The sequence below is a fragment of the Neurospora tetrasperma genome (assembly GCF_000213175.1).
Source record: "Neurospora tetrasperma FGSC 2508 unplaced genomic scaffold NEUTE1scaffold_5, whole genome shotgun sequence".
Taxonomy (NCBI): Eukaryota; Fungi; Ascomycota; class Sordariomycetes; order Sordariales; family Sordariaceae; genus Neurospora; species Neurospora tetrasperma.
In genome coordinates this window covers 2,464,785-2,488,106 of record NW_009799103.1, presented here as the reverse complement: position 1 = coordinate 2,488,106, position 23,322 = coordinate 2,464,785, and the positions used below count along the sequence as shown (strand labels likewise).

The following is a 23,322-nucleotide window of genomic DNA, read 5'->3' as shown; positions in this document are numbered from 1 at the left end:
ACTGAAAGGCGCATTCCGGTGCCTGGCTGTTTCTAAGTGTTATAATTGCAGTTACTAATAATTGTAACCATGACAACATGGCCGAGTGGTTAAGGCGACAGACTTGAATACCGCCTTTATTCAGCTATCTGTTGGGTTCGCCCGCGTAGGTTCGAACCCTACTGTTGTCGACATTTTTTGTTCTTTTGAACCATGTTTTTTTTCCTTCTATTGGCTTCAACATGTAATTTCACTGATATGTGTGAGATAGATCTCGTTTTCAATTTCTTTTTTGGGCCGTGATTGCTAGCTAGACCCTGGACATACAAAAAAAGCCCTTTGGTTTTCCAAAGATAAAGACCCAAAAAGTCTATCGATGGAAAGGGGGGATGCAGTGTGGTGCACCTTCCACACGTAGAGGCACTAACCTGCCAAAAAAGACACTGCAGTTTATGCGGTGATAATGTGCTTCAAAACCAGAAGGAACAAATCGAGGGGGAGGGAGAAGGCACGACAGAACTGAGTGTGGAATGCTGAATGATATGTACTGACACTTCGCCTCGACTCACTACATTGTTCAATGTATGTATATGTACCTATGTACTTATAATGATATGTTTACCCTCTCCATGTCCCTCCCCTCCCGTACGGGTGGTTCGGGTTGAAGCTCTGCCGAAGTACGGTGCTTCAGATACACCCAGTATCACTTCCAGTCTGTGTACAAGTCAACACTGCTAGCCAGGTCATTGATGTCTCAAGTTCAATACCTTTAAAAGGGAATAGTTTGGACTGGATCACTGCATAATATCATGGACGGTGAAGAACTGGTTAGACCCCTCCACTCCACTTCCGACCAGCGACTTATCCGACACGGACGGGGCCAGGGCTGACCAACGCTCCCCACGGCCGCGACGGAACCCCGGGAGCCCGCCTGTCAGCTTTAGTCAACGAGACTACACAAGCTTGGGGTCGGACCTTACTCCTGACCGACATTCGACGAGGGGCCGATTTTTTTTTTTTCTCTGAAAACGTCGGATCATCATCTACCTAGGTTACGTACCTTGCAGCAATAAGACCGATAAGGAAGCACTAAACGTCGGTGCTTGCGACAAGGCGGTCATACATACCTACCTGCTACGTCCACGACCCCCCCTCCTCCGCCTTCCTCGTTCGACAGGACTACAACGCCAATTGTCCAGTCTCCATCAACGGCCCGAGTCCTCGAGACGCTGTATGCCATTCAGAGACGATCGAGTTCGCATACAACGGGCGCTCGCAAGTTTAATCTTGGACGTGGAGATACCCTCTCCTCCATCGACGGCGCATCTTATCTGGGTTCTTCCTGAACGCAGACCGACCGCGGACCAATCTACCACCCGAATCACGACCTCACACACACACACGAATTTGCATAATGGCAGCCCAAACACTGCCCGCCTCCGGGGCTGCCGTGACGTTCAATACTCAGCGCACGCGTGCATATCTCCTTAAGCTGCCACTTTTCACAAGAGCCACGGTGCTAATCATTGTCCTGACATGGGTTCTGACGTGGGTCGGCAAGTCATGGAACTGGGACGTCAAGACGTGGGGCGCGCTGATACCGGACGAGATTGGTATTGCGACGTGTAGGTTCTATTCAGTTTTTGTCTTCTTCGGTATGGTCATGCCAGGGAGTGGCCAAAGTGGAGGACCTCGCTGAAGGGAATGGGATGGGAGGGAATCCTCAATTGGATGCAAAGCACGCGCTGGTAGCGGATACCCCAGATACCGAACAGCAGTCCTGCGGGATGGCAGGAGGCTTCACATTCTGAAATGGGTTATGCCCCAACGCTGGCCTGTGACATGAGACCTGCCCGAGCACACCTGCTAACACTCTTGGCAACAGTATATCGCATCAACACATTCCCCTTCATCCACCTGAACATCTTCCACACAATACTCAACATTGTCGCCTTTACACCTCTTCTCGAGCGGTTCGAGCATGAACATGGTACTTTGACCTCTGTGGCGCTCTTTTTTGGCCGTAAGACAACCCCCCTCTCATCTCCTTGAAATTACCCGGGGCCACAACTCACACGTTTGTTCTCCTCTAGCATTCGCAACGATACCGGGCCTCATCTACGTCTTCATCGAAAGGTTCATCCTTCACGCCAACACGCCAGTCATGGGAGCCAGCATGTGGGTGTTCCTGCTGCTGGGCATGGAAGCTATTCGCACCTACAAGACCAATCCCTACTTCACCATCAGCACCTACAACATTCCTACGTGGATCACTCCTTTGTTGTTGGTGGTGGTTACTGCTGCGTTGCTGCCGAGTTCGAGCTTCCTCGGGCACTTGGCCGGTCTGCTTGTCGGTTATGGGTGTAAGTGTTTCAATCCCAACTGCTCCCCTACCTACGTTCATGTTGAGGAAAAAAAGAGCTATATTTGCTAACATGAGAACAAATAGTCGGCCTAGGATACCTCAAGTTCCTCGCCCCTCCTGAATGGGCGTTGCGGTTCATCGAAGGAAAGCTCAACCTCTTGGGCAGACTGCCTCACTACGTCAGCGTGGATCAGAAGACTTTTGGCAGATTCGGTGTCCTCCCTTCCTCTGCCTCATCAGCCGAGGCTGGCATTCCGTTTTCCGGGGTCTCTGGTGGCCAGCGGTTGGGACCTTGAAAGAAATACGGGTTCCCGAAATATGGCGTACATTACGTGCATGAGCAGAAGAGCATAAAAGTATGAAATGGTGCATACGAGGCATGCGTGTCATGAATAATGGATATAGAAAGGAACTTTACTGTTAATGTATGATGCTGTACAACTAAATATAGGGCCGGGGGAAAATGGAGATGGTAGTTGCATGGCGTTCTCTGGATATGAATCGAATTTCCTCTTGGGATTTGAAGTCTGCAAGTAGAGTCTTATTCGAGATGATGAGTGCCAATCATTCAGCTCGAACACGTCCATGAATGATGAGTACGGGGTCTTGTGGTCTCCAAAGTCTCATAGCGTCATAAAGCTCGAGTCATTATGGCAAAGGTCGCGAGTTATCCAGATGTAATAATATGTTGTCACTTTGCTTTTCCCACCCTTTTCACGCTTACAACAAAAACTTTCTATTCATCAGTATACTTATTCCCCTGTACGGTAGTAGCGCAGTCCCAATTAATGGACCAAAAATTCCTTCCTATCCCCAATTTCAACCTCCTTGCCCCCCCAATGATCAGCCTAGCCTAGCCCACAGCCTCAAGCAGCAGCAGCAGTAGCAGCACCCTCCTTTTCCTTCCACCCCAACTCCCTCAACGTCCAACCCTTCCCCTCTGGCGTCTCAGCCCCGGCCCCCTCCTCCGGCTTCACCTCAAAATTAGCATAGCAATAAAACTCATTGCTCAACCCCCTCGCATGCTTAGGCTCAAACGTAGTAGTCCTCAGGCCGTAGCTCTTATACAGCTTCTCCGTAACCAGCGTCTCCATGCGCTCGCCCGTGCAAGCAATGATCTTGGGCATTTTACCCTTCTCCTCCTTCTCCTCCTCCTTACCTTGGGAAGATTTGAGCATCCACCTAACCGTCAACGCAGCCTTGGTTTGGCAATCCTCGCTCAAAAAGGGAGGATCAACAATGACGCGGTCAAAGGCGCCCTTGAGGTGGCTCGGAAGCTTGAGCGGCTGAGCGAAATCGTAAAAGACGAATTCGTCAGCGAAAACGGCGAAGCGGTTGTCGTGCTCGAGCAAGGTGAGTTTGGGCTTGGGCTTGTCTTTGTAGGCGTCGCTGTTCAAAAGGTTCTTGAGCTGAACGAAGACGGACGGGGCGGAGACGACGGCGATGGAGGTGGTTGGAGTAGCGTCGGCCAGGAGTTGTTTGGCGAGAAAGGTAGCTGTTTCATCGGAGTACTGTTGAATTTTCATGTCAGTTGGTTCGTCTTCGTCGGTTGAAGGTCTCTCTGTAAGCCATATGTAAAAATTGATGAAAATGATATCACTCACCCAGAACTGACTCTCATTCCAATCCTCGGTGAAAGCATCCATAGACAGCTTGACGTTCAAAGCATGCCTCTCCTCAGCCTCGGCCTGGAGCTTAGCAAACTGCTCAGCACGGGCATCGCGCTCGGCGTAAAAAGATTTGAGGGCATCAAGGGTTGAGGTAGAGAGTTCGCTTCAGATAGTCAGTACCCTGTGGATCACGATTTCATTAAAATAAGTTACTGGTAGTGAGGCATTACTCACAGGTCACTCTCATCATCAGAGAATTTGTCAATGATGCACGCCATTTTGGACCCCAAGCCTAATCACAGTATGGCTCGATTCGATATGGTTCGGGTACAAGTGGGAGCGAATCGATTATAATCGGTTGTATAAGTGGGCAGTGAGTGACTGTTAGGTTGTAAGTGTTGGGGAATGGTGTGCTCTTGGCACTAACAGTCAAAGTTTAACGGGAGTGTGCAGCATCGTTCGGAAAAAAATTGTGGATGCATTGATGACATTTTCCTTTATCCGTTCCCCTTTTTGGTCGCATCATACCAGTAAACACAACCCCGCCGAGTTGAAGGCTTCAATCTCACCCCAGATCGTTCAAACGCTTGCGCAAATCTTTTGATTGCTCTAATTCTCACCACAGCATCCAGTCTGGACGTTCTGTGTTCCGTCGACTCACCAAATGCTCTACGGTGGATTTCTACAATCTACATGCATCCCTGTGCAACCCCAAAGATACTCACAGCATGTGAATGTACTCCCTGTCCTCCCTCCTCTCCTTTTCGGTCGCTGGCGGAAGGTCGTAGTAGGCATTGCTGCGATAACTTTGCTGCATGGGAATCAGTCATCATTCTTTTGCACTCGACTTGTGATGTGGGCAACTTACCAAGTAATGGTAGGTGAAGTTGGCGATATCTGCAGGCTCGATGCCGAGGTCCTTGAAGGTCTTGGCCTCCGGATCGATGACCTGGTCGTGGAACTCACGCTCAATCTCATCGGCAGACATGATGGGCCACCAGAGGGCCTTGTTCAGGACACCGGCGATCGGCTTGAGGATCTTCTTGGGCACATTCACGTGGCGCCGCCTCTTGTAGATTTCGCGGTCAACCATCTCGGAGATCTCAGCGGTAGTGTAGGTCTTGGGACCGTAGAGCTCAAAAGTCTCCGAAGCAGTGTTGTCGTCCCAGAGCATCTGTTCAAGAGCCTGGCCAACATCAATCACCTAAAACGGCTGTCAGATGCTACCGTCCGCGCGCAAAGGGTTATATCCGGGGGGGAAGACGTACGTGAACAGGGTTGTATTTCTCTTGCATCCCATTGGATGTCAGGATATTCTTGACGCTGGCAAGCTTGTGAAGCAACCTGTCCTCGAAGCCAAACATGGGAGCTGGCCGGACAATGGTGGTTTCGGGGAAAATGCTCCTGACTACTTGCTCACCACGCGCCTACAGATCCAATTAGAAACCCTCAACGATGCAACTCGCTGGAAGAGGCTGTCTTGTAATCGTACCTTGGTGGCGAAGAACTCGCATTCCGAGTTGGGGTCTGCATTGTAAGACGAGACGTGGATGAAGCGGTCGACATCGTATTTGGCGACAGCTTCGGCGATGCGCTCAGCACCCTCGATATGGACGTCCTCGAACGAGAAGTTCCTGGGACCCAGGTCAATACTTGTGCATCTCCACCACAACTTTTCCCATTAAATCCAGACTCACTTGGTCGGGTAGTCGCGACCGATCAGGTTGTAGACGACATCCGAGTGTCTGACGCTCTCCTCGATGGATTGGGTGTTGCGCAAGTCGAACTCCTGGAGTGGTGGTTATGCTTAGTAGCTGGATCCTTGCGCGTACGTGGGCCTCGACTGTGTGGACATGACTCTTGTTGTGGGGAAAAGCTCACTATCATGACCACCTTGCCCAAATCACCCGTAACTTTCAGATGGCGCTTGTTGTACTCGTCGCGGAAGGGAATGACGACAGTGCATCCTTGTCTCGCTGCAAACGTTCTTGATATAAGCCATGGTGATCTCTATAAAGGCCTACGCCACGAAGTCGCCAGATCGCACCTAGTCTGTTGACGATGTAGCGGCCGAGCTGGCCGGTCGCACCGAAGACTGTCGCAGTATGTCCACCGAGGGAGGAGCTGTAGAGGTAGACGACGTGTTAGCAATCGTCCATTCTACCCAAACAGAGATATAGCAACAATTACCGGCCACCCTGGTTACGGATAATGGGCTTGCCGGTGCGGGTGATGGTCACGTCGGAGATAGCCCGTCGCTGAAAGCCATAGGCGTTGGAAACGATAATTCTAGGAGTCGACCGCATCGCGGCCATCAGAGGAGCCATCTTGTGAGTTGTGGGGTGGCAGGGCTGGCCGGATCCCGTTCAATTGGCGATGGAATCAGAGGCTATCCGGAGCTTCAAGCTGCCGTCTTCAATATCGATCCGGGACGTCGAAGCCGGCTCTCGCTGCCCGCCTGCTGCCCGCCTGCCGTCAGCACCCCCCCCTTCAATGTAGCTGACGGGAATCACGTGTGCCAAGCAGCTTCACTTACACTTAACGGCAGTACGTACCTCTACTACTTAGGCATGTACCTTTTGGGCTTCCGCCTCCAGTACCTTAGCTTCACCCAGCTTCCACTTGGCAGTGACTGTGGGGGCCTCCACAGTGCTGAGAGAGCATCCACAATGACCGACCGTAGCTGGCTGCACGCCTAACGCCGCGTCAAGGCTTCACTGCAAGACGTCAACCAAGACAACCTCAAACAACACTTTCATCCTCCATTGTAGACGTACCACTGCATTGCCTCGCCGGGATTGTATACAACGAGCAACATTCCACGATACGCTGGTTTCCATCCGCAGCAGACTCACCGACGTTTCCACCAAAGAAACCGGATCCTCGAGAACCTGCCTACCTCCCCAAGGACTGGACAGCAAGGATCGATAGAAGACTCAGACACACACACACACACCTAGACACAACAGCACAGCCATGAACGTCGACACCATCTCCGACTTCCTCGCCGAGCAGCGCGACCAGGCGCCCGAAGAACTCCAACCCCTCGTCCTTGAGTTCGAGACACTATGGGAGCGCAAGCTGTGGCATCAGCTCACCAACCTGCTGCTTGAGTTCTTCAACCACCCCGGCAGTGCCCCGCAGAGGCTACAGTTCTACAAGGTCTTCATTCTCAAGTTCGCCGACAAGATCAACCAGCTCAAGCTCGTTGATCTTGCTCTCAAGGCCGCCACACAATGTAGAGGTGCGCAGACGGTCTTCATTTCCTCTGCTTCCCAACATGCATCTGGCAGCTAGCACTAACCATGCCTGGGTGCGCAAACCGTAGACAACCAAGAGCGCCTCTCCTTTTTGGAAGCCGTCGTCAAGAAGGTCGACCACGAAGACTCTCAAGACGCCTATGTATTCGCCACGATCGCCGTTGCCCGCGTGAAGCTCGACCTCTCCGACCTTGACGGCGCGCGCAAGGACCTGGACACGGCCGAGCGAATCCTCGACAACTTCGACTCGGTGGAGTCGGTCGTGCACGCCGCCTTCTACGACACCAACGCTAAATATTTCCAAGCCAAGTCCGACTGGGGCTCCTACTACAAGAACGCGCTGCTGTACCTCGCCTGCATCGACGTCAAGTCACTTTCACTCGAGGAGCAGCGCCAGCGCGCCTACAACCTGGCCATCGCGGCCCTCGTCAGCTCGAGCATCTACAACTTTGGCGAGCTTCTGCTGCACCCCATCCTCGACGCCCTCACCATCGACGACCGGCACAAGTGGCTGCACCAGCTCCTCTTTGCCTTCAACCGCGGCGACCTCGCCACATACGACCTACTGGCCAGCCACATCAGCTCGGACCCGCTGCTGGCGCAGCACACGCGCCAGCTGCGCGAGAAGATCTATCTGGCGGCGCTGACCGAGGCCGTGTTTCGCCGCCCGCCCCATGACCGCGCCATGTCTTTCTCCACCATCGCGAACGAGACCAAGGTACACCCCGACGAGATCGAGCATCTGATCATGAAGGCGCTGAGCTTGGATCTGCTGCGGGGCACGATCGACCAGGTTGACGAGGTGGCCCACATCAACTGGGTGCAGCCCAAGGTGTTGGACATGCAGCAGATCAAGAACATGAGGCAACGGCTGCAAGAGTGGGATTCCAGTGTTGACAAGCTTGGTAACTGGATCGAGGGTGTGGGCCAGGATGTTTGGGCTTAAAGGCTGGACGAATCTACGGACGGTGAGACGAGATGGGAACAATTCGGGCGTTCAAACGGATGGCATCAAACCTGGAGATACAGGAGTAAACCTAATGCTTAGATCAGGGAACAAGGCCAGCTAAAGGCATGATGTTATTCCGCTGCATGAGGCAGACCGACTTTACATGATACATATGAATACCCTTAACGCATGACAATGCCCACAGCGTACGTCCTCCATTCTCTAAATATCCAGGCCCATGCTTTGGCCTGAGTTATGTCTATGTGAATCCTCTCCAAGTACGCTCCATGAACAAAGACAAATCCAAAATACGCCGGCAGAATATGCTTCCTTGAACGCCGCAAAAAGATCAAGTATTGTACAAAACGTAAATGAGCCATCTGGCACGTGTTTACTGAAAACAACTCATACACAAGCAAAATATTTGCTGCTTACTTGCCCCTACTCGTACACCGTTTATCCGAACTCAAGACAGGGACCGAACAATGTAAAAGAGAAGATAGGCCTTTGCGTTTAGCACATCAGACTTCTGGGCCAGTTCAACTTTGTGATCGTTGAATGCGAACCACTAAATAAATGTGCCAAAGGCAGCGGGTCAGCAAGTCTAACCCTTCAGGAACTAGATGTGTGTCATGGTTCACTAGTCAGACTCACCTGGTCGCCAACCCGGCAATAAGAAATGTAGTGTCCGGTATCCATGTCGCCAACGTGCACAACAACGCAAAGAAGATCATAAGTGCAGGACCGCTGTAGCTCGTAGTTATCTTTGAGATCCTGTGTTCGTGCGCGTGTCGTATAAGGCAGCATGTTGAGTTGTAGAGGAAACTGGACAGGTGTCTCGATCTTCTGGGCACGATCATTACGCCCTTGTTTGAACTCGAACCTCTGTTGGCAACTATCAGCTTCTGTTGTCTCCGAGCGAAGCCAGCGGTAACGGCTAGTAAGGAATGTGCATGAGGAAGGACTCCTGGTAATCTGACCTTGAGCTGGATAGAAAGAACGTTGGGTAATTTCTTGATACTGGTCTGTCTTCTTGCTTGCTGTACTGAATTGCAGTTCTGACACCGATACTCGCACTTATCGGATTTGATGTATTCTTCGTCCAAGCATTCTTGGAGAGTCACGCTGTTTTGCGTTCTTGTCGATGCAACCCCGTCGCCATTACTCAAGTTCTTCTTGCCCCTTTTTTGCGTCAAATTTTCCAAGGGAACACTGAGATCCAAAAAGCTCTGGGCTTGATTGGTGACGCCCCCACAGTTTTGGCACGTTGTGGACGTCTGTAACTTTCCGTAGTATGTTTGGTGGATGATGCAGTTGCAGGTATGCTCACTGCCAATTTCCGGTCTCTTGCCGTCGCCATTTCTCTCGTGTAATTCCTCAGCCATGAACTGGAAAAACTCATGAGCATCTTGCTCCTTGTTGGCTACCAAGTTCTCAAACGCCTTGTTCTCGCTGATCCAGAATCCGGACAAGATATTTGCGGCGGTATAACCGTTCGTCGTTTCGCTGGCATAAAATTCCTGGAACATATCGTCCATGGCACAACTGAGGCAATGGGGTGTGTCGCAACTGCCTGACTGATGCCCATCACTCAGGTAGAAGTTGCGTAGTATGGGATTGTGGAGGAATGATTGGAGGACAACGTTTTGATAGCAAGTTGCTCCGGCATTATAAATGCCACGGAGACCGTTGGCCTTGCAGGTGGCAAGGGTGGTGTTGGTCGATATATACTGGGGAGCGTCTTTTACGGGATCAGGGGCGAAGAGTTCCTCATGTTTACGCTTTCGGCCTGTGATAGAGATACAGATTAGTAACGGCCAGGGCTCATCGACATAGGAGAAGGTACCGGGCATAAGCCCACATGGGTTAGACGGAGAAAAGGACAGAAGAACATACTACCGAAAAACGACCCTGTGCCGAGCTTCTTTAACCTCAAATCCTCAAAGGTAGGGTCCCAAACGATATCATCACACATTTGGCAATACAGCGCTCCGCTCCTCGACTCAACATCTGATTATAACTGTCAGTTTCCTTGCCCCATGATTTGGCTCCTTCTGGCAGAGGCAGCGAACGTACAGAAGCGATGTGATTTTTTGTTGCCGTGTTTTGTAAGGTCATCGTCGGTGAGAGTCGAGGGGCATTGCAGACAAAGGTAGGTTGGGGTAATGGATGTCACAACCTGGCCATCTACGCCCTTGGCCGTGTGTGACAGGATAGGGTTGATGTCGAAGATGGCTCGCAGAATGGTCTTGTAATGTTGTATGGACATGTTGATCGTCGCTTGATCTTGGTTAAAGAGACGGCCGACATGCTCTAGAAGAGGTTAGAAAATAAGGCCGTGTAGCAGGGACAAGAATGGGCTATCTTACCACATCCATACATTGGCTGGCCGGGCTGGGGCTCCTTGACCTTGTGGTCCTTGGAGGACGCAGCGTTGGCCGACATGGTGATGTGATTGTTCGCTCGTCGAAACCCCCAAATGTGAAGCCCGTGTGTGCTAGTAGTTCTGAAGGGGAGGACCTGTGTTCGAATTCGCAGTGGTTGGAGCGGTCCGTGACCGGGTTAGCAACGAGGACGAGTGTTGCTTCAGACGCTGGGGATGATGTTCCTGGATTTTCGACTCGTAAGATTCGAAACAATGGGTGAATCTAGCAGCAGAATTGGCTTTATTGAGCCTGGCTTTTCACCAGTCGAGATGGCTTGTAAGGGTCGTGGCGAGGCCGGCAAATCGCGTTCCGATCGGGAAAGAGCACAGTTCCCGGCGGTTCAGTCCAAGTACCTGGAATAAGAGGACTTGTTAGCAGAGTTGCACGTCAATTAACGGTCGCGCATTTTTCTATTGGCAACATTTACTGGTGATTTCTATCTTACCGTCTATAGAAGCAACGTGTACAAAGCCGGTAAAGTACAATAGGGATCTTCTCTGGTTGTGTTGGTTCTCTCGAAGCAAGATGGGTTTGAAGTTGTTCGGGGTTGGAATCTCCATCCGATTTCCGCGGCGTCAACATGGGCATTCAATCAATGGACGCCAACTGCACTTGCACGGCAGCGACTTGAACGGCTTATCGAACGCTACCTACGCAAGGCTTATCGATAACGAGAAAGGGGACAGAACCAACCTACGGGTGGAACCTGTTCAACGCACTAGACACATATAAGTACCTAGGTATGTAACTCTTCGTTGTGTCTGATTGGCCCGTAGCACTCATACCAGAGCGTGCAGCGGGACGGGAGGCAGCGAGGTACCTGAGACGGAGTCTGAGGATCTCTGTAGTGTACTTCTCAACCGAGGTGTCTGCCATGCCTGCATTTCACTTCACAATCAATTCTCCCAACGACTAGGCAACCTCCAGCGTGAGCCATCGTCATTTGAGAAGCTATACTTCAGAAAATCAGAACTTTCTGGAGGCTGATTTGGCTCTCTTCTGTGCTTCATTACTTGCCAAGTGGTAACCTGTTCTGGCCTCTGGTTCAGATCACGGTCCAAAGGGTTGGCAGCACATCTAGAGGTATCCTCTATCGTCTGTATCGATTGTGACCGATGATGTGGCTGTATGTCAAATGCTCCCGTTATGACAAATCTTCGCAGACAACAAGCCGTTGATACAGTCTCTAAACACATCAGTTATAGCTAAGTATGTCAAGAAATTGGAGCGATTCGGACAAGCACACAAACACCATCAAGCGGGTTACGTTCCTGGGAGACTTGGTATCAACAGAAAAGGGATTCTTCAGGCCACAACTTACAACACGTTCTCACAACAAACTTGAACTTGGCAAGCCCGGCCAGCAAACCATTCACCCCGAGTCCGGCTCATATGGCCGATTCGCCAGGTGATCTTCGGAGCTTGCGCGGGTGGTAGCCGGACATTGATTATGTGCGATGGTATCATTGCCGACGCCTCGGCTCGGCAGTACCCCGCAGTCTGTTACCTAGTACACTATGTACATAGTAGCTCTCTTTTTCTCTATACGCGGTACAGGACGCAATATCCCACCGTGTTTCACACCAAGTAAGGTTCTCATTCGGAATCGTCACTACTTCCTGTGTGTCGTTCATTTTTTGCCCGTACTACTCCTGGTCCTGGATGTCCTCACCTGTCATCCCGCTCCTGGGACGCTCAACCAGGCCATCATTGTATCGAACTTCATCATCATTTAATACACGGCTATCTCGCCTGTTCAAGATCCCATATCAACATCTGAAAACAGATCACAAGCATAACCGCAGTATCACAATGTCTTCATCTGCAGTCCAACCGCCAATTACTCCTCTCCCCGAAGTCACCCGCCTCAGCCCAACTGTCATCCGCATCCTCGGCGGCAACCCCGGCAAATTCACCCTCCAGGGAACTAACACCTATCTAGTCGGCACCGGCCCCCAGCGTCTCCTTGTCGACTCAGGCGCCGGCGAGCGCTCCTGGATCTCCGCCCTACAACGGACCCTCACCGAGGAGAAAGCTCACATATCAGCCGCCATCATCACTCACTGGCACCACGACCACACCGGCGGGATCCGGCACCTGCTCGACTGGAACAGCAAGATCAAAGTCTATAAGAACCAACCTACCTACCTACCAGGCTACCACGGCAGCCCAGTCTCGCTCGAGCAAATTGGCACTCCACTTCTCCCCATCGAAGACGGACAAGAGTTCAGCGTGGAGGGCGCCACGCTTAAAGCAGTGCACACCCCAGGCCACACGGTCGACCACATGGTTCTCCACCTGGCCGAGGAGGACGCGCTCTTCACGGGGGACAATGTGCTGGGCCACGGGACGGCCGTGTACGAGGATCTGGGAGTGTACCTGAACAGTCTGGAGCAAATGCGAGGGCTGTTTAAAGGGAAGGGGTATCCGGGCCACGGACCGGTGGTGGAGGACGGGCCGGGCAAGATTGGAGAATATATTAGGCATCGGCAGCAGAGGGAGGACCAAGTTATTGCAACGTTGAAGAGGGACAGTGAAGATGGATGGACGCCGATGGAGTTGGTTAAGGTTATTTACCAGGGCGTGCCGGAAACTTTGCATATACCGGCCGCTGGAGGGGTGACGCAGATCCTTTATAAATTGAGGAAAGAGGGGAAGGTGACGACGGCAGATGGTGGTGATCGATGGCGGCTGACTGATCGATCGGCGCTGTGAGAAGATGGCGCTCAGGGTCACAACGTGGGAAAAACCAGCCAGCCGGTTCTTGGGCTGAATTGCGCATAATGTATGTATGATGGTGATGATGATGATGGTGAAGGGTGGAGTAGAACCCATTCATTCAGGGTTCGGAACTGGTGCCGTTTGTCGCTTGTCGCTTCGCCCTCTCCCCAGAGCCGCGAGTGCGATGTGCATTGCACTCGAATCTTTTTGGGCACTGTACACAATGATCGCCCATAGCCTTGACAGAATGCGCGGTGCAATGTTGGATTTATGACTGGCGCGCCAGTTCATGACACCAAGTTCGCCGGACGAGGTTCCCATTTTCGTACGGATCCTTGTGTACCTAGCCAGCACCCAGTCAACCCTAGTAAGCGAAACGGCCCGGGGACGGTCCAGCGTACATAGTAGTGTAGTATGTACTAGGTTTCAAGACATTGTTACCCCGTCCCTAGCTGGAGCGCCTGGAGCACAGGAAACGACTGTTTACGCGGTTCGTGTGCAATGCACGTTTCTGGCTCTTGAGTTGGTACGGATGGAGTCGGGTGCTATGTTGTAGTGTACAACGAGTGGGCGTGCAGTTGAACTATATGTGCACTCCAGTGACAACCGAAACCACCATCATTCAGCCCTAGCGTGCCCGTGACGTCAGTCCATGACGGAGCTGAATGGATGCCGTTTTAGGGTAGCTCGCTTTCATTGCAGGAGCAGAGCCTCAGATGGCAACCGACGACCGCCCGTGTGGGACAGCTTTCAGTGCCAAAACACACATCTCATACCGCTCGATCTCATACCTAGAAGCTCGGCCGTCCAGGTCGGTGCCAGCCGGCGCACGGTGTTGAGGTTCAGCTCGGCTCTCGGAATCGGGACGTCGGTCTGTCTGCCACAGAGGATGGGACACAGGGCTGGCTCATCGGCATTCTATGGATCCCGGCGATGCGGTCTCACCGAGTTTCTGCAAGGGTGGGTTCCCGTCTTTTTGCACTCCAGTATGGATCCCCCGTCGTGCCACCCGAGTTATCCCAACCCGAGCATGAGAGGACCGCTCCGGCCCGGCCGTTAGTGGATTCCGAATACTCCCGTTTTGTTTATGCGTTCGAAACAGAAACTTTTTGCCATCCGATGTTTTATGTTTGTGGTGATATGGAACCTACAATACAAATAGTTTTGTTGTTCTGCGATGTGCCGAAGCCAGTAAACATATCTGTCAGCATGTGATTGATTCGCGAGTCTATGACCAATCGATTCATTTGTTGATCAACGCGGTCTCAGTAACTGAGTAATCGCTCTCGCGAAGCCGTAATATCTTTTGGGAGTTATGTATGTACGACTCTTCAGCGCGAGCCATGGCATAATCTCGGATGTCCCCACATCGCGGGACGGAGAGAAAAAAAAAGAAAGAAAAAAAAAAAAAAAAAGGGTTTCTGCTTCGTCGTTTTCCTGGATTTCCGAGACGTCCGCCCACATGTAGATTCTAGTTGGATCTCGAGCGATACACTTACAAACCATTGCAAGGACGCTAGGGGACAGTGCCCATGTGGCTGAATTTTACACGTTGATAGGTACTGTCGATCCAGGGACCACACCAATCATGAGACTGACCAATGTCACTGATACATCATTTCTGTTATCCAGCGGAAGTAATCGCTCCCAAACTCCGATATGTAAGCGGCATACGTACACACTTCACGGGAAGGGAAGCATGTTCGCGCCTTGTTGTTGACAGGGACCATGGGATGAGATAAGCGCTTGACGTTGCCGACGGCTCATGCCATCTGTAGTGTAATACATCACCGAAGATGCGCATAACTGCCAGAGAGGCAGCTCCGGTCCCTTGCTGGCCGAAAGGAACCGATGCGTATGCGGGGTAGATACTGGCAATCAGACGATAACGGTTTTATTTGGATCATGAGAGGCCATCTTCGTACGATCTCGAAACGGATTTATCAACGAGCCAACCGGGAATAAAACAAGAAAAAAAAGAACACAAAAAAACCAGCAGGCTGGGAATTTTAAGCGATGTTGGGTAGCCTTGCCGAGTGGGCAGCAGGTGGGTGGAGTTATCACAGTGCAGTGCCGTGCAGGATAATGACAGGGTTGGTGAGATCCGGTAGAGGTTTCGTTGGCCAAAAAATCCCAAAAGCCGACATCAGTGTGAATCATTCTGAGAAGGGTTTCGTGATAGCTGCGGTACCGCACGGACTTAAGGACAAACATAGCTCCGGGCCACAACAAGAGTGTACACTAGAAGTGAAGGGGGAAAAAAAAGTTCGAATCAGATGCAGGGGATGAGAAATGTTTCACTTCTCGTGAAACGAACTGGAGACGTTCGATCTCCTGGGGAGGGGATGGTCGATGAGAAGGAACTTGGGCCTGTTCTGTCTGTGCTGTGAAAAGGTTTCAAAGGTAAGTACTCCGAGTCCTTATACAGTAGAGTACGTACCCAGACCGCGACTTATAGGGCTGCGATGTGAAAGATCTCGATCGACATCAGCGTCGGGGGATTCAAGAGTCCGAGAGATCCGATAATACATAAGCATCTAGACCCTAAAAGGGCAACACCGAGGGGAGGAAAAACAAATCAATGGCGTGCGTCTTTTTAATACTTACCTATGTAAGAGACGCCCGGTGGGTAATGTGAGTTACATACCCAGAGGTAGCATTGATGGCGCTCAGTGGCTGCAGTGTCCACGCGCGGCCACGGGACTTGGAGGCTTTTTGCTGCTGCTTGGCGTGCCCCACTTTCCATGCAACCTCGCGATGATGACGGCCCTTGAAATTCCTCTTGCAGTTCCTTTGTTGGGCGCTTCTTCCCTATTCTGTGTATGTACTGCTGTAGGTACTTTGAACACTACACTGGATGAATCATGATGTGTAGATGCCTGTCACCTCAGACGGCATCCCATTTCCGCTTGCTGACCACCCGCAAAGATCAATCCATTTCGGTGCTGTCCGATGGTCTGTTGGTGAAACGCTTGCAGCGCCAGGCAATACGTGCCCTGGTCGATAAATCCCCGACGAAGCGTAGGGTTGCAAAACGGCTATGACAGTTGCAACCGCGTTCTAAATTGCACTGGACTCCTGTGGCCACAGCTTGTATGATGTTTGTTTCGAGTGATGGTGCGAGCGCAAGTGCATGCCGGCATCGAAGTACTGTAGTATGTACCTACGTGAGAGCTCCGACTGCTGGGACCGTACGCGTTCCACACAGTCTGCCGTGACTGTCCAGGTACATGCCCACTGCCAGGGCGGGAAGGAGCGACGTCGGTCGGGCTTGTGCTTGTGACGTTTCTCGCTGCAGTGAGACTGCAAGGAGCGACCAACATTTTATTACCGTACATGCCCTGCCTTACAATGTGGTACGTAGAGGTAAAGCCCCAGCTTTTGAAGCTTCGGATGGCTCGGAGTCGCGAACACCTCATGATCCCGAACATCGATCGGGACCTTCTAATGTATCAGGAACGACATCACGTACCATGAACCGTCAGGTACCATTGGCACAGCATTAGTGTATCACTAAACCTCCCACAACGGCAACCGGGCAGCAACAATGGAGACGAGCTGGTCACGGTTCCGGGGGTCGGCTGGTCTGACTCGACGCCGTGCCGTCCGTGGTGTTGAAAAAAATGTAAGAAAGTCTTGGATGGTACCGGATGGTCTTGTCGTTGCCCTGGGCCGGCCACATTACCAATCAGTGGGGACCGGTGAAGATTCTATACACTACACAGACTTGTTCCATGATGGAGGCCGAGCTTTGTTAGGTATCCTCCCTTCCCGATCTGTGATCCCCTACCACATACCCTTGACCATGCACAAGCTTCCCTGCTCTTCTACGGGGTGCCTCCATGGAGCGAGCAAGATATATCATTCTCGTCACCATCATGTTATGTTTTTTTTTTCTAGCCTGTCTCTTTTACTTCCGATCCTGATATGTCGATAAAAACCCAGAGAACCCCCCTGTTTGCTGTCCATGTTTTGATAGCCACTACTCGACTCGCCTTTGTCTACATTGTCCCTCGATCACATTCACCACGGTAGATTGGGAAGACCGACAGCTTCCGATCTGCTCATCCTTAACCTTCTCCGTCACCACCTCGCCAGCCTCGCTCAGTTGAATGTGCTCATCTTCATCCCATCTTAAAAACTAGACCCAAGTTTCTGCACTCTGACCTCATTCATCATAACGACTGAAAACTAGACGGATTTGGACCAGATGAAGTCCGTTACTACAAGGCCGCTGCTTGCAGCGCTAACTGGCGCCGCGGTTCTGGGACTGCTCGTTCCGACTGTCCTTGCGCACGGCGGCGATGACGGCGGCCATAGCGGTCACGGGGGCATGGAGATGACTGATGCCGACAAGCCCCGGCCCGAGGAAGAGTACCCTCTCACATACTTTGCGCATCCCGATCACAAGACCGCCATCTACGCACACATCGCCCTGATGGTTCTTGCCTGGGTTTTTATGCTCCCAGTTGGTAAGGATTACACCGCCCTCCGGCATCTGGGCGTGCAAAAAGGAAAGGAGAGCTCCAGAATGCTGACCGAAGCGACCCATAGGTGTCATGCTCTCTATTGCCCGTTCGCGGTATAGGCTTTTGGCGCAATTCGCTTTTCTCGTGACCAATGCGGGCGGCATGCTCATTGGTATCGTCTACAATGCCAGCACACCGGATCTGTATCCTAACAATGCCCACCACAAGCTCGGATGGGTTGTCACCTGGCTCGTTGGGGCCCAGTTCGCCATTGGCCTTTTGGCGAGTGTTGCAGGCGTCTTCAAGAAGCAGCAATCCGACGGCAACAGCAGGGAGCGCCAGGGCTTCATGCCCGTCTCGACCCAGGCCATGGAAGAGCACAACAGCCACATCAAGCCCGCCGATCATGACGCTTACCGATTCTCCAACGACAGCGGCCAGGGAACCGAGCTTTCCAGCGATGTCCCGCGGAGTCCCTCCCTTTCGTCTAGCTCCGGTGACGTTTCTCGACAGCCCCTCGCTCTCCAAGATGTCAACCTGCATACCAAGGAATATGATGACGGCGATGACTCGTACGATGTCAACTCCCACAGCGGCAGCGAGCCTCTTGGACCTATCCTTCCTGCTTCCGGCAAGGCCGTCTCTACCATTAAAAAGATTGCCGATAAGATTTCTGGGAAATTCTGGAAGGTTTTGATCCTAGCGTACAATGTGGTTGACCGGGCTATTTTGCCCCTGGGTTTCGTTGCGTTGTGCACCGGTATCGTGACTTATGGCCGTTTCTTTGTTAGTCTTCACCCCCTTTCCCTCGGTCGGTTTCATTAAGGTGCTGCAGCAAGGTGCTCTGGGATTAGAGGCTAATATGTTGTTCTGATTGTAGGAGGGCTCCGGTATCTTCTCTGGTCTCGCTCACTGGATTAAGGGCGGCATCTTCTTCTGGCTGGGTATTTTCACCCTTGGCCGTTGGGCCGGCTGCTTCGGTGAAGTTGGTTGGGTACGTATTTATTCCCTGTTGATTTTACAATATCTGCAACAGTTGAAATTTGCTAACGATACCCCAAGGCTTGGAACGTGCGCCCCAAGCAGGCAGGCCAGAAATGGCGACCCTCTGCCGAGTTTGTCGAAAGTGCCTTGATCTTCACCTACGGCGCCACCAACGTCTTCTTGGAGCATCTCGGCAACTGGGGCGGCGCATGGTCGGCTCAGGATCTTGAGCACTTCTCCATCACCATTCTCTTCATTGGAGGTGGCCTGTGCGGCATGCTCATCGAATCTGTTCGCATCCGCGACCTGCTCAACACCACCGTCACCGAGGAACCCCGCCAGCAGCATCACTTCCATGACGCGGAAGTCGAAGACTCCGAGAGACGCGAGCCTGAAACCTACTCCTTCAGCATGAACCCCATCCCTGCCTTAGTCATCCTCCTCCTCGGCATCATGATGTCCTCGCACACCCAAGACAGCATGATCTCCAGCATGGTGCACAAGCAGTGGGGCAACCTGCTTACCGGCGCCTCCTTCGCGCGCGGTTTTACTTATGTTATCACCTACCTGAAGCCGCCCCGGTCCGTGTACCCTTCGCGCCCGCCGACGGAGCTCCTCACGGCCTTTGGGTTGATCAGCGGCGGCATCATCTTTATGGCTAGCGCGGGCGACACCGTCAGCGGCATGATCCATTATCAGCTTGATGCCATGTTCACGTACACCGTCACCATGGGCCTGGTTGGGCTGCTGATGGCGTGGGTCATTCTGTGTATTGCGCTCAAGGGATGGGCGGTTCGCAAAGAGGCGGGGCGGTATCGTGATTGAAAGGGGCTTGTCCAAGCTCGTTTCATGCGATACAAAATTCTCTGTTTCCGAGAACATCGCTCGCGCACTCTACTTCAATGCGATGCGATATACAACCTTGCAAGTAGGGTGAATCAACCGGACCATGGGGACTTTTCTGGTTCTTCCCGTCTAAGTGCCCTACATGACTTGGTTTTGCCAGATGCGGCGCGTTTGCTTCTTGACGAGTTTATTTCGAGAAATGCAGCGCCGAGTGGATTGGTCAACGAGAGCGTTGACCAGAACAAGACAGTTGTGGAGATTGATGAGGATGGTGCATGATACCCAGGTGGTGTTTTGAATTTTATATACCAACGGGGTCGCATCAGATCGGTGTTTTTGTTTTTTCTTCTGCATTTCCAAAGAGAGATACCCACCCCCCTTTTATACCCAATTTCCTTCTTTTTGTGCGACATACACATACACATAGGATCATTTACGACACTCGCTCAAGGGAGGATTACATTGCAACTACAACACGGCGAGACAACATCAACGATAGATGAGGGCCCAGAATCGGGATTGGCATGGATGGGATGGATGAGACGGGATGGACTGAGAGACGACATTATGGTAATGCGATTAATGACAAGGGAAACAAGGCAAAAATAATTGGGGTGAAGCCCTCAGTCATGGATGGATGGATTGGATGTAGAGTGGTAATATCCATACGATGCTGGGAAGGGCAGTCCGAGAGATGGAAGGAAAAGTACATGGTGCAAGTAGACGTAAAGATAAAGCATGAAATGATAATATGTATATGTACTTCAATTCCCAGGTCATCATTGATCCATACTGTGTCCCTCTTGACTATTCTACACTAGTAGGTGATGTAAACAAAAAGACCGAACATACAAACAAAGGGACACTGGCCATAGTCGGGATTTCCTCTTAGTCAGCAGCTGATCTTGTTGTTTGGTCTGATGAATCATATTTCGACCGCTACCAAACAAGACCTTCAATACTCGGAAAATTTTACCAAGTTCGAAAGAGATACTACCCACTTCGGAGAACATATTTGACAGTTTCCCCAGGTCGGAAATCCAGTGCCGAGGTGCTTACCAAAAGTGCGGTTCATGCATTGACAGTTTCTATGTTGGTGTGAGCCGTGTTTAGACCATTTCTCACACCACCTAACCAACTAGTCTGGCAGTTCCCGTCGATTCTTGAATGTCATTGTGATAGTTGCTTTGTTGTTGTACAAGGTATACATATATTTCAACAACCCTGCGGCCCCAACATCTCTCTTATTGTACAACATGATACACGCATCTTCCGCGGCCCTCCCTTTTGCATCCCTCGACATCTCTTCCCATCATCTCCTCTGCAGGATCTCCAAAGATCACTGAACTGATTGACCCAGAGAGATCTAGTCGTCGGGGTACGATTCCTTAATGTTCGATACGAAAGTGCAGGTTTTTCTGTCAAACCGCTTGAAATACTTGCCCGCCAGGAACTTGAGCGATTCGGGAATGAGGTTAGGATCGGTGATAATCTCGATGCTATTCTGAGCCACCCGCAAGCGGTCAATCCTAGGTCTCTTAGAACTCCTGTTGTGACTCCAAGTGTTAGTGGAAGTTGATAATAAGACAAGCTATTAAACAAGAAAGAGGGAAGAACATCAAGGGAACGACATGGCCACACGTACATGCATGTATAAAACACTCTGGCCAACTGAGGCCTTAGCTGGCCTTCTGAGTGCAGCCTGTCCCCTGAAGATCTGGGAGAAGTCGTTGGAGACTGGACTTCATCCTCGTAGCCATCGAGGTAATGCGGAACCGGAAGGCCTGCAGACCCAGCTGCCCAGCCGTTGATGATTCCGATCCATCCGTATCTCTTGTGACGGAAGACCTGGCCGATCCTGTAGCGCACGCGTTCCTGCATCTCCTGCGTGTAGCGACGGGTGACGACCGCCTCCCTCCTGTCGAGGTTGTCTAGCATGTTGAGAATCTCGCGGACATTTTCCCATCCAGCCCGGTTGCGCACGTGGGGTTGCGATGCGACGAATTGTTCGTACATTGGAAGAAGATATTTGCGAACGATCCAGGCGTCTTCGCCCCACGACATGGCAAATGAGTGCAGAAAGGTCTCAAGGTTATGGTCCCAGTGAACACTGGAAACCGGCTTGACCATCAGTTCGGCCCACATCGAGGCATACTTGGCCGCCTCCACGTTGATGTCTGGATGACCCGCCCGCAACCGCTTCGCTTCGACCTCGATGGGCTCCCCTGATCGGTCGGCGAGATTTTGAATTCGACTCGTGGCGGCTTTGATATTGGCCGCTGTTCGGAGGACGATGATTGGCACAGGTGACGCCCTCAGAAACACCTCTGACCCTTGAGTCCAGCCCAACTCGACCAGTGCCCTCCGTAGCTCATCAAGTGTGACCTCCCCATCCCACTTGTAAGGGTTCAGATACATAGTTTCCGGTTCGGCTTTGGGGTCCTCTTCCACATCACCATCCAAGGTCATACCTGGAGGAGCCTTCACAGACGCGTGGACATGGCTCGGGAATGCACAACATGCGCTTGACATGCCGAGGCGTTCGGCAACCGAAGCAAATATGGCGCTCGAGATTATGGGAAGTGACGGATGCTCGTCGTCAGACAGGGCGTGCCCTAGAAGGCAGTTCCTCAGGTTGTGGTAGTTGACGGTCTCGTTCTCCATCCCCATGAGATTCTGGGCCCTCAGCCAGCGATTCAAGGCTAGAGCCTTCTGCCTTGTCGACATGATCTTATGTTCTGGGTGCTCCAGCATAAATCTCTGAGCGAGCGTGTCCAGTGTGCTTAATATCTGTGGAGGAAAAAAGAAAGTGTGAGCTAACATGCATCCGCCGCGAGAGATGGCGTTCAACATACGTATTCAAGGTCTTGGGGCTGGTCGTGTAGAACGAACAGGTCGAATGCGCCGAGAGCACGATCGAGCCCCGAGTACGGATCGGTCCCCGTTTCATAGCACTTGGACCATACCTCTACAGCCATGCCTCTGTGGATGCTGTCCAATGCTGAATTCGCATAGTACCTGGATGAACATTTCAGTAACCGAACGGTCTTTGGATCTAGACAAATCCCACTTGGGCCGAGCAGGAATGAGATGCCACCATCAGAGGGGGATCGACTGATACACAAGACCCTTGCGTGCAGTGTACTTGAAACACCAAGCTGCATTGCCATAAGAGAGCTGCCTCGTACCTTCTGGCCAGAACGTCATCGTGGGATTCATCGACGTGACATTGCTCCAAAAGAAAGTCCTTGGCGTCGTAACCGAACTGACAGATGCGCTGGAGATTTCTCAGCTGGTGGTATCTCGTTGTGAGGATCTCGTCCAGGAGGCGTTTAATCAAGTGGTTCTGCCTTTTCCTTCGAAGCCATAGCTTCTTCCACTCGATAGTAGTTGGTCTCGGGTCCGACAGTTTCGCGAAGAAGTAGTGTTCAGGCTTCCAGAAAGTAAACGAGTTTCGGCAAAGATATCGCCATAACAGCGGTTCGTTGGCAATGTGGTAGAAACGCCGCGAGACTGGCTGAATGTTCAGGACGTTGTCCTCGGGCGAGACATATAGAAGGATGTGGCGGATGAGCTCATCGGGAAAACGGTCCAGTGAGGGGGAGGACGTCATGGCGCGGCTCTCCCAAGTGCACACCCAAGGTGTGTTGGTTGCCAATATATGTGCGCGTCTCGCAACTGCTGGTCCGGATCCTGGACGCTGAGTTGTCGGG

General features: G+C 51.8%; 8 protein-coding genes across 8 annotated transcripts; 4 read left to right on the top strand and 4 right to left on the bottom strand.

Moving 5' to 3' along the window:
- Nucleotides 1–1,393: 1,393 nt before the first annotated feature.
- NEUTE1DRAFT_123975 (rhomboid protein 2) lies at nucleotides 1,394–2,866 on the top strand (the record flags this gene model as incomplete). Its single annotated transcript, XM_009855099.1, has 4 exons — nucleotides 1,394–1,604; nucleotides 1,865–2,002; nucleotides 2,073–2,342; nucleotides 2,429–2,866. 4 exons carry the CDS (start codon nucleotides 1,394–1,396, stop codon nucleotides 2,638–2,640), a joined length of 831 nt encoding a protein of 276 aa, XP_009853401.1.
- A 198-nt stretch (nucleotides 2,867–3,064) lies between these two features.
- NEUTE1DRAFT_86047 (uncharacterized protein) lies at nucleotides 3,065–4,268 on the bottom strand (the record flags this gene model as incomplete). Its single annotated transcript, XM_009855098.1, has 3 exons — nucleotides 3,065–3,855; nucleotides 3,949–4,117; nucleotides 4,189–4,268. 3 exons carry the CDS (start codon nucleotides 4,230–4,232, stop codon nucleotides 3,211–3,213), a joined length of 858 nt encoding a protein of 285 aa, XP_009853400.1.
- A 148-nt stretch (nucleotides 4,269–4,416) lies between these two features.
- On the bottom strand, nucleotides 4,417–6,396 carry NEUTE1DRAFT_95746 (NADH/ubiquinone oxidoreductase; the record flags this gene model as incomplete). Its single annotated transcript, XM_009855097.1, has 8 exons — nucleotides 4,417–4,765; nucleotides 4,823–5,158; nucleotides 5,223–5,381; nucleotides 5,447–5,588; nucleotides 5,652–5,743; nucleotides 5,836–5,930; nucleotides 6,002–6,078; nucleotides 6,145–6,396. 8 exons carry the CDS (start codon nucleotides 6,279–6,281, stop codon nucleotides 4,676–4,678), a joined length of 1,128 nt encoding a protein of 375 aa, XP_009853399.1.
- Nucleotides 6,397–6,704: 308 nt separating this feature from the next.
- On the top strand, nucleotides 6,705–8,352 carry NEUTE1DRAFT_67359 (uncharacterized protein; the record flags this gene model as incomplete). Its single annotated transcript, XM_009855096.1, has 2 exons — nucleotides 6,705–7,198; nucleotides 7,283–8,352. 2 exons carry the CDS (start codon nucleotides 6,931–6,933, stop codon nucleotides 8,158–8,160), a joined length of 1,146 nt encoding a protein of 381 aa, XP_009853398.1.
- A 223-nt stretch (nucleotides 8,353–8,575) lies between these two features.
- On the bottom strand, nucleotides 8,576–10,660 carry NEUTE1DRAFT_131302 (uncharacterized protein; the record flags this gene model as incomplete). Its single annotated transcript, XM_009855095.1, has 6 exons — nucleotides 8,576–8,731; nucleotides 8,818–9,048; nucleotides 9,144–9,952; nucleotides 10,060–10,173; nucleotides 10,240–10,476; nucleotides 10,533–10,660. The coding sequence occupies 6 exons, from the start codon at nucleotides 10,606–10,608 to the stop codon at nucleotides 8,630–8,632; spliced, it is 1,569 nt and encodes a 522-aa protein (XP_009853397.1).
- A 1,741-nt stretch (nucleotides 10,661–12,401) lies between these two features.
- NEUTE1DRAFT_139838 (uncharacterized protein) lies at nucleotides 12,402–13,304 on the top strand (the record flags this gene model as incomplete). Its single annotated transcript, XM_009855094.1, has 1 exon — nucleotides 12,402–13,304. One exon carries the CDS (start codon nucleotides 12,402–12,404, stop codon nucleotides 13,302–13,304), a length of 903 nt encoding a protein of 300 aa, XP_009853396.1.
- Nucleotides 13,305–17,260: 3,956 nt separating this feature from the next.
- On the top strand, nucleotides 17,261–19,872 carry NEUTE1DRAFT_131300 (uncharacterized protein; the record flags this gene model as incomplete). The annotated part of the gene is made up of 4 exons (XM_009855093.1): nucleotides 17,261–17,782; nucleotides 17,865–18,565; nucleotides 18,660–18,773; nucleotides 18,842–19,872. The coding sequence occupies 4 exons, from the start codon at nucleotides 17,521–17,523 to the stop codon at nucleotides 19,586–19,588; spliced, it is 1,824 nt and encodes a 607-aa protein (XP_009853395.1).
- Nucleotides 19,873–20,785: 913 nt separating this feature from the next.
- On the bottom strand, nucleotides 20,786–23,222 carry NEUTE1DRAFT_86028 (uncharacterized protein; the record flags this gene model as incomplete). The annotated part of the gene is made up of 4 exons (XM_009855092.1): nucleotides 20,786–21,156; nucleotides 21,255–22,399; nucleotides 22,465–22,627; nucleotides 22,798–23,222. The coding sequence occupies 4 exons, from the start codon at nucleotides 23,220–23,222 to the stop codon at nucleotides 20,976–20,978; spliced, it is 1,914 nt and encodes a 637-aa protein (XP_009853394.1).
- Nucleotides 23,223–23,322: the final 100 nt, after the last annotated feature.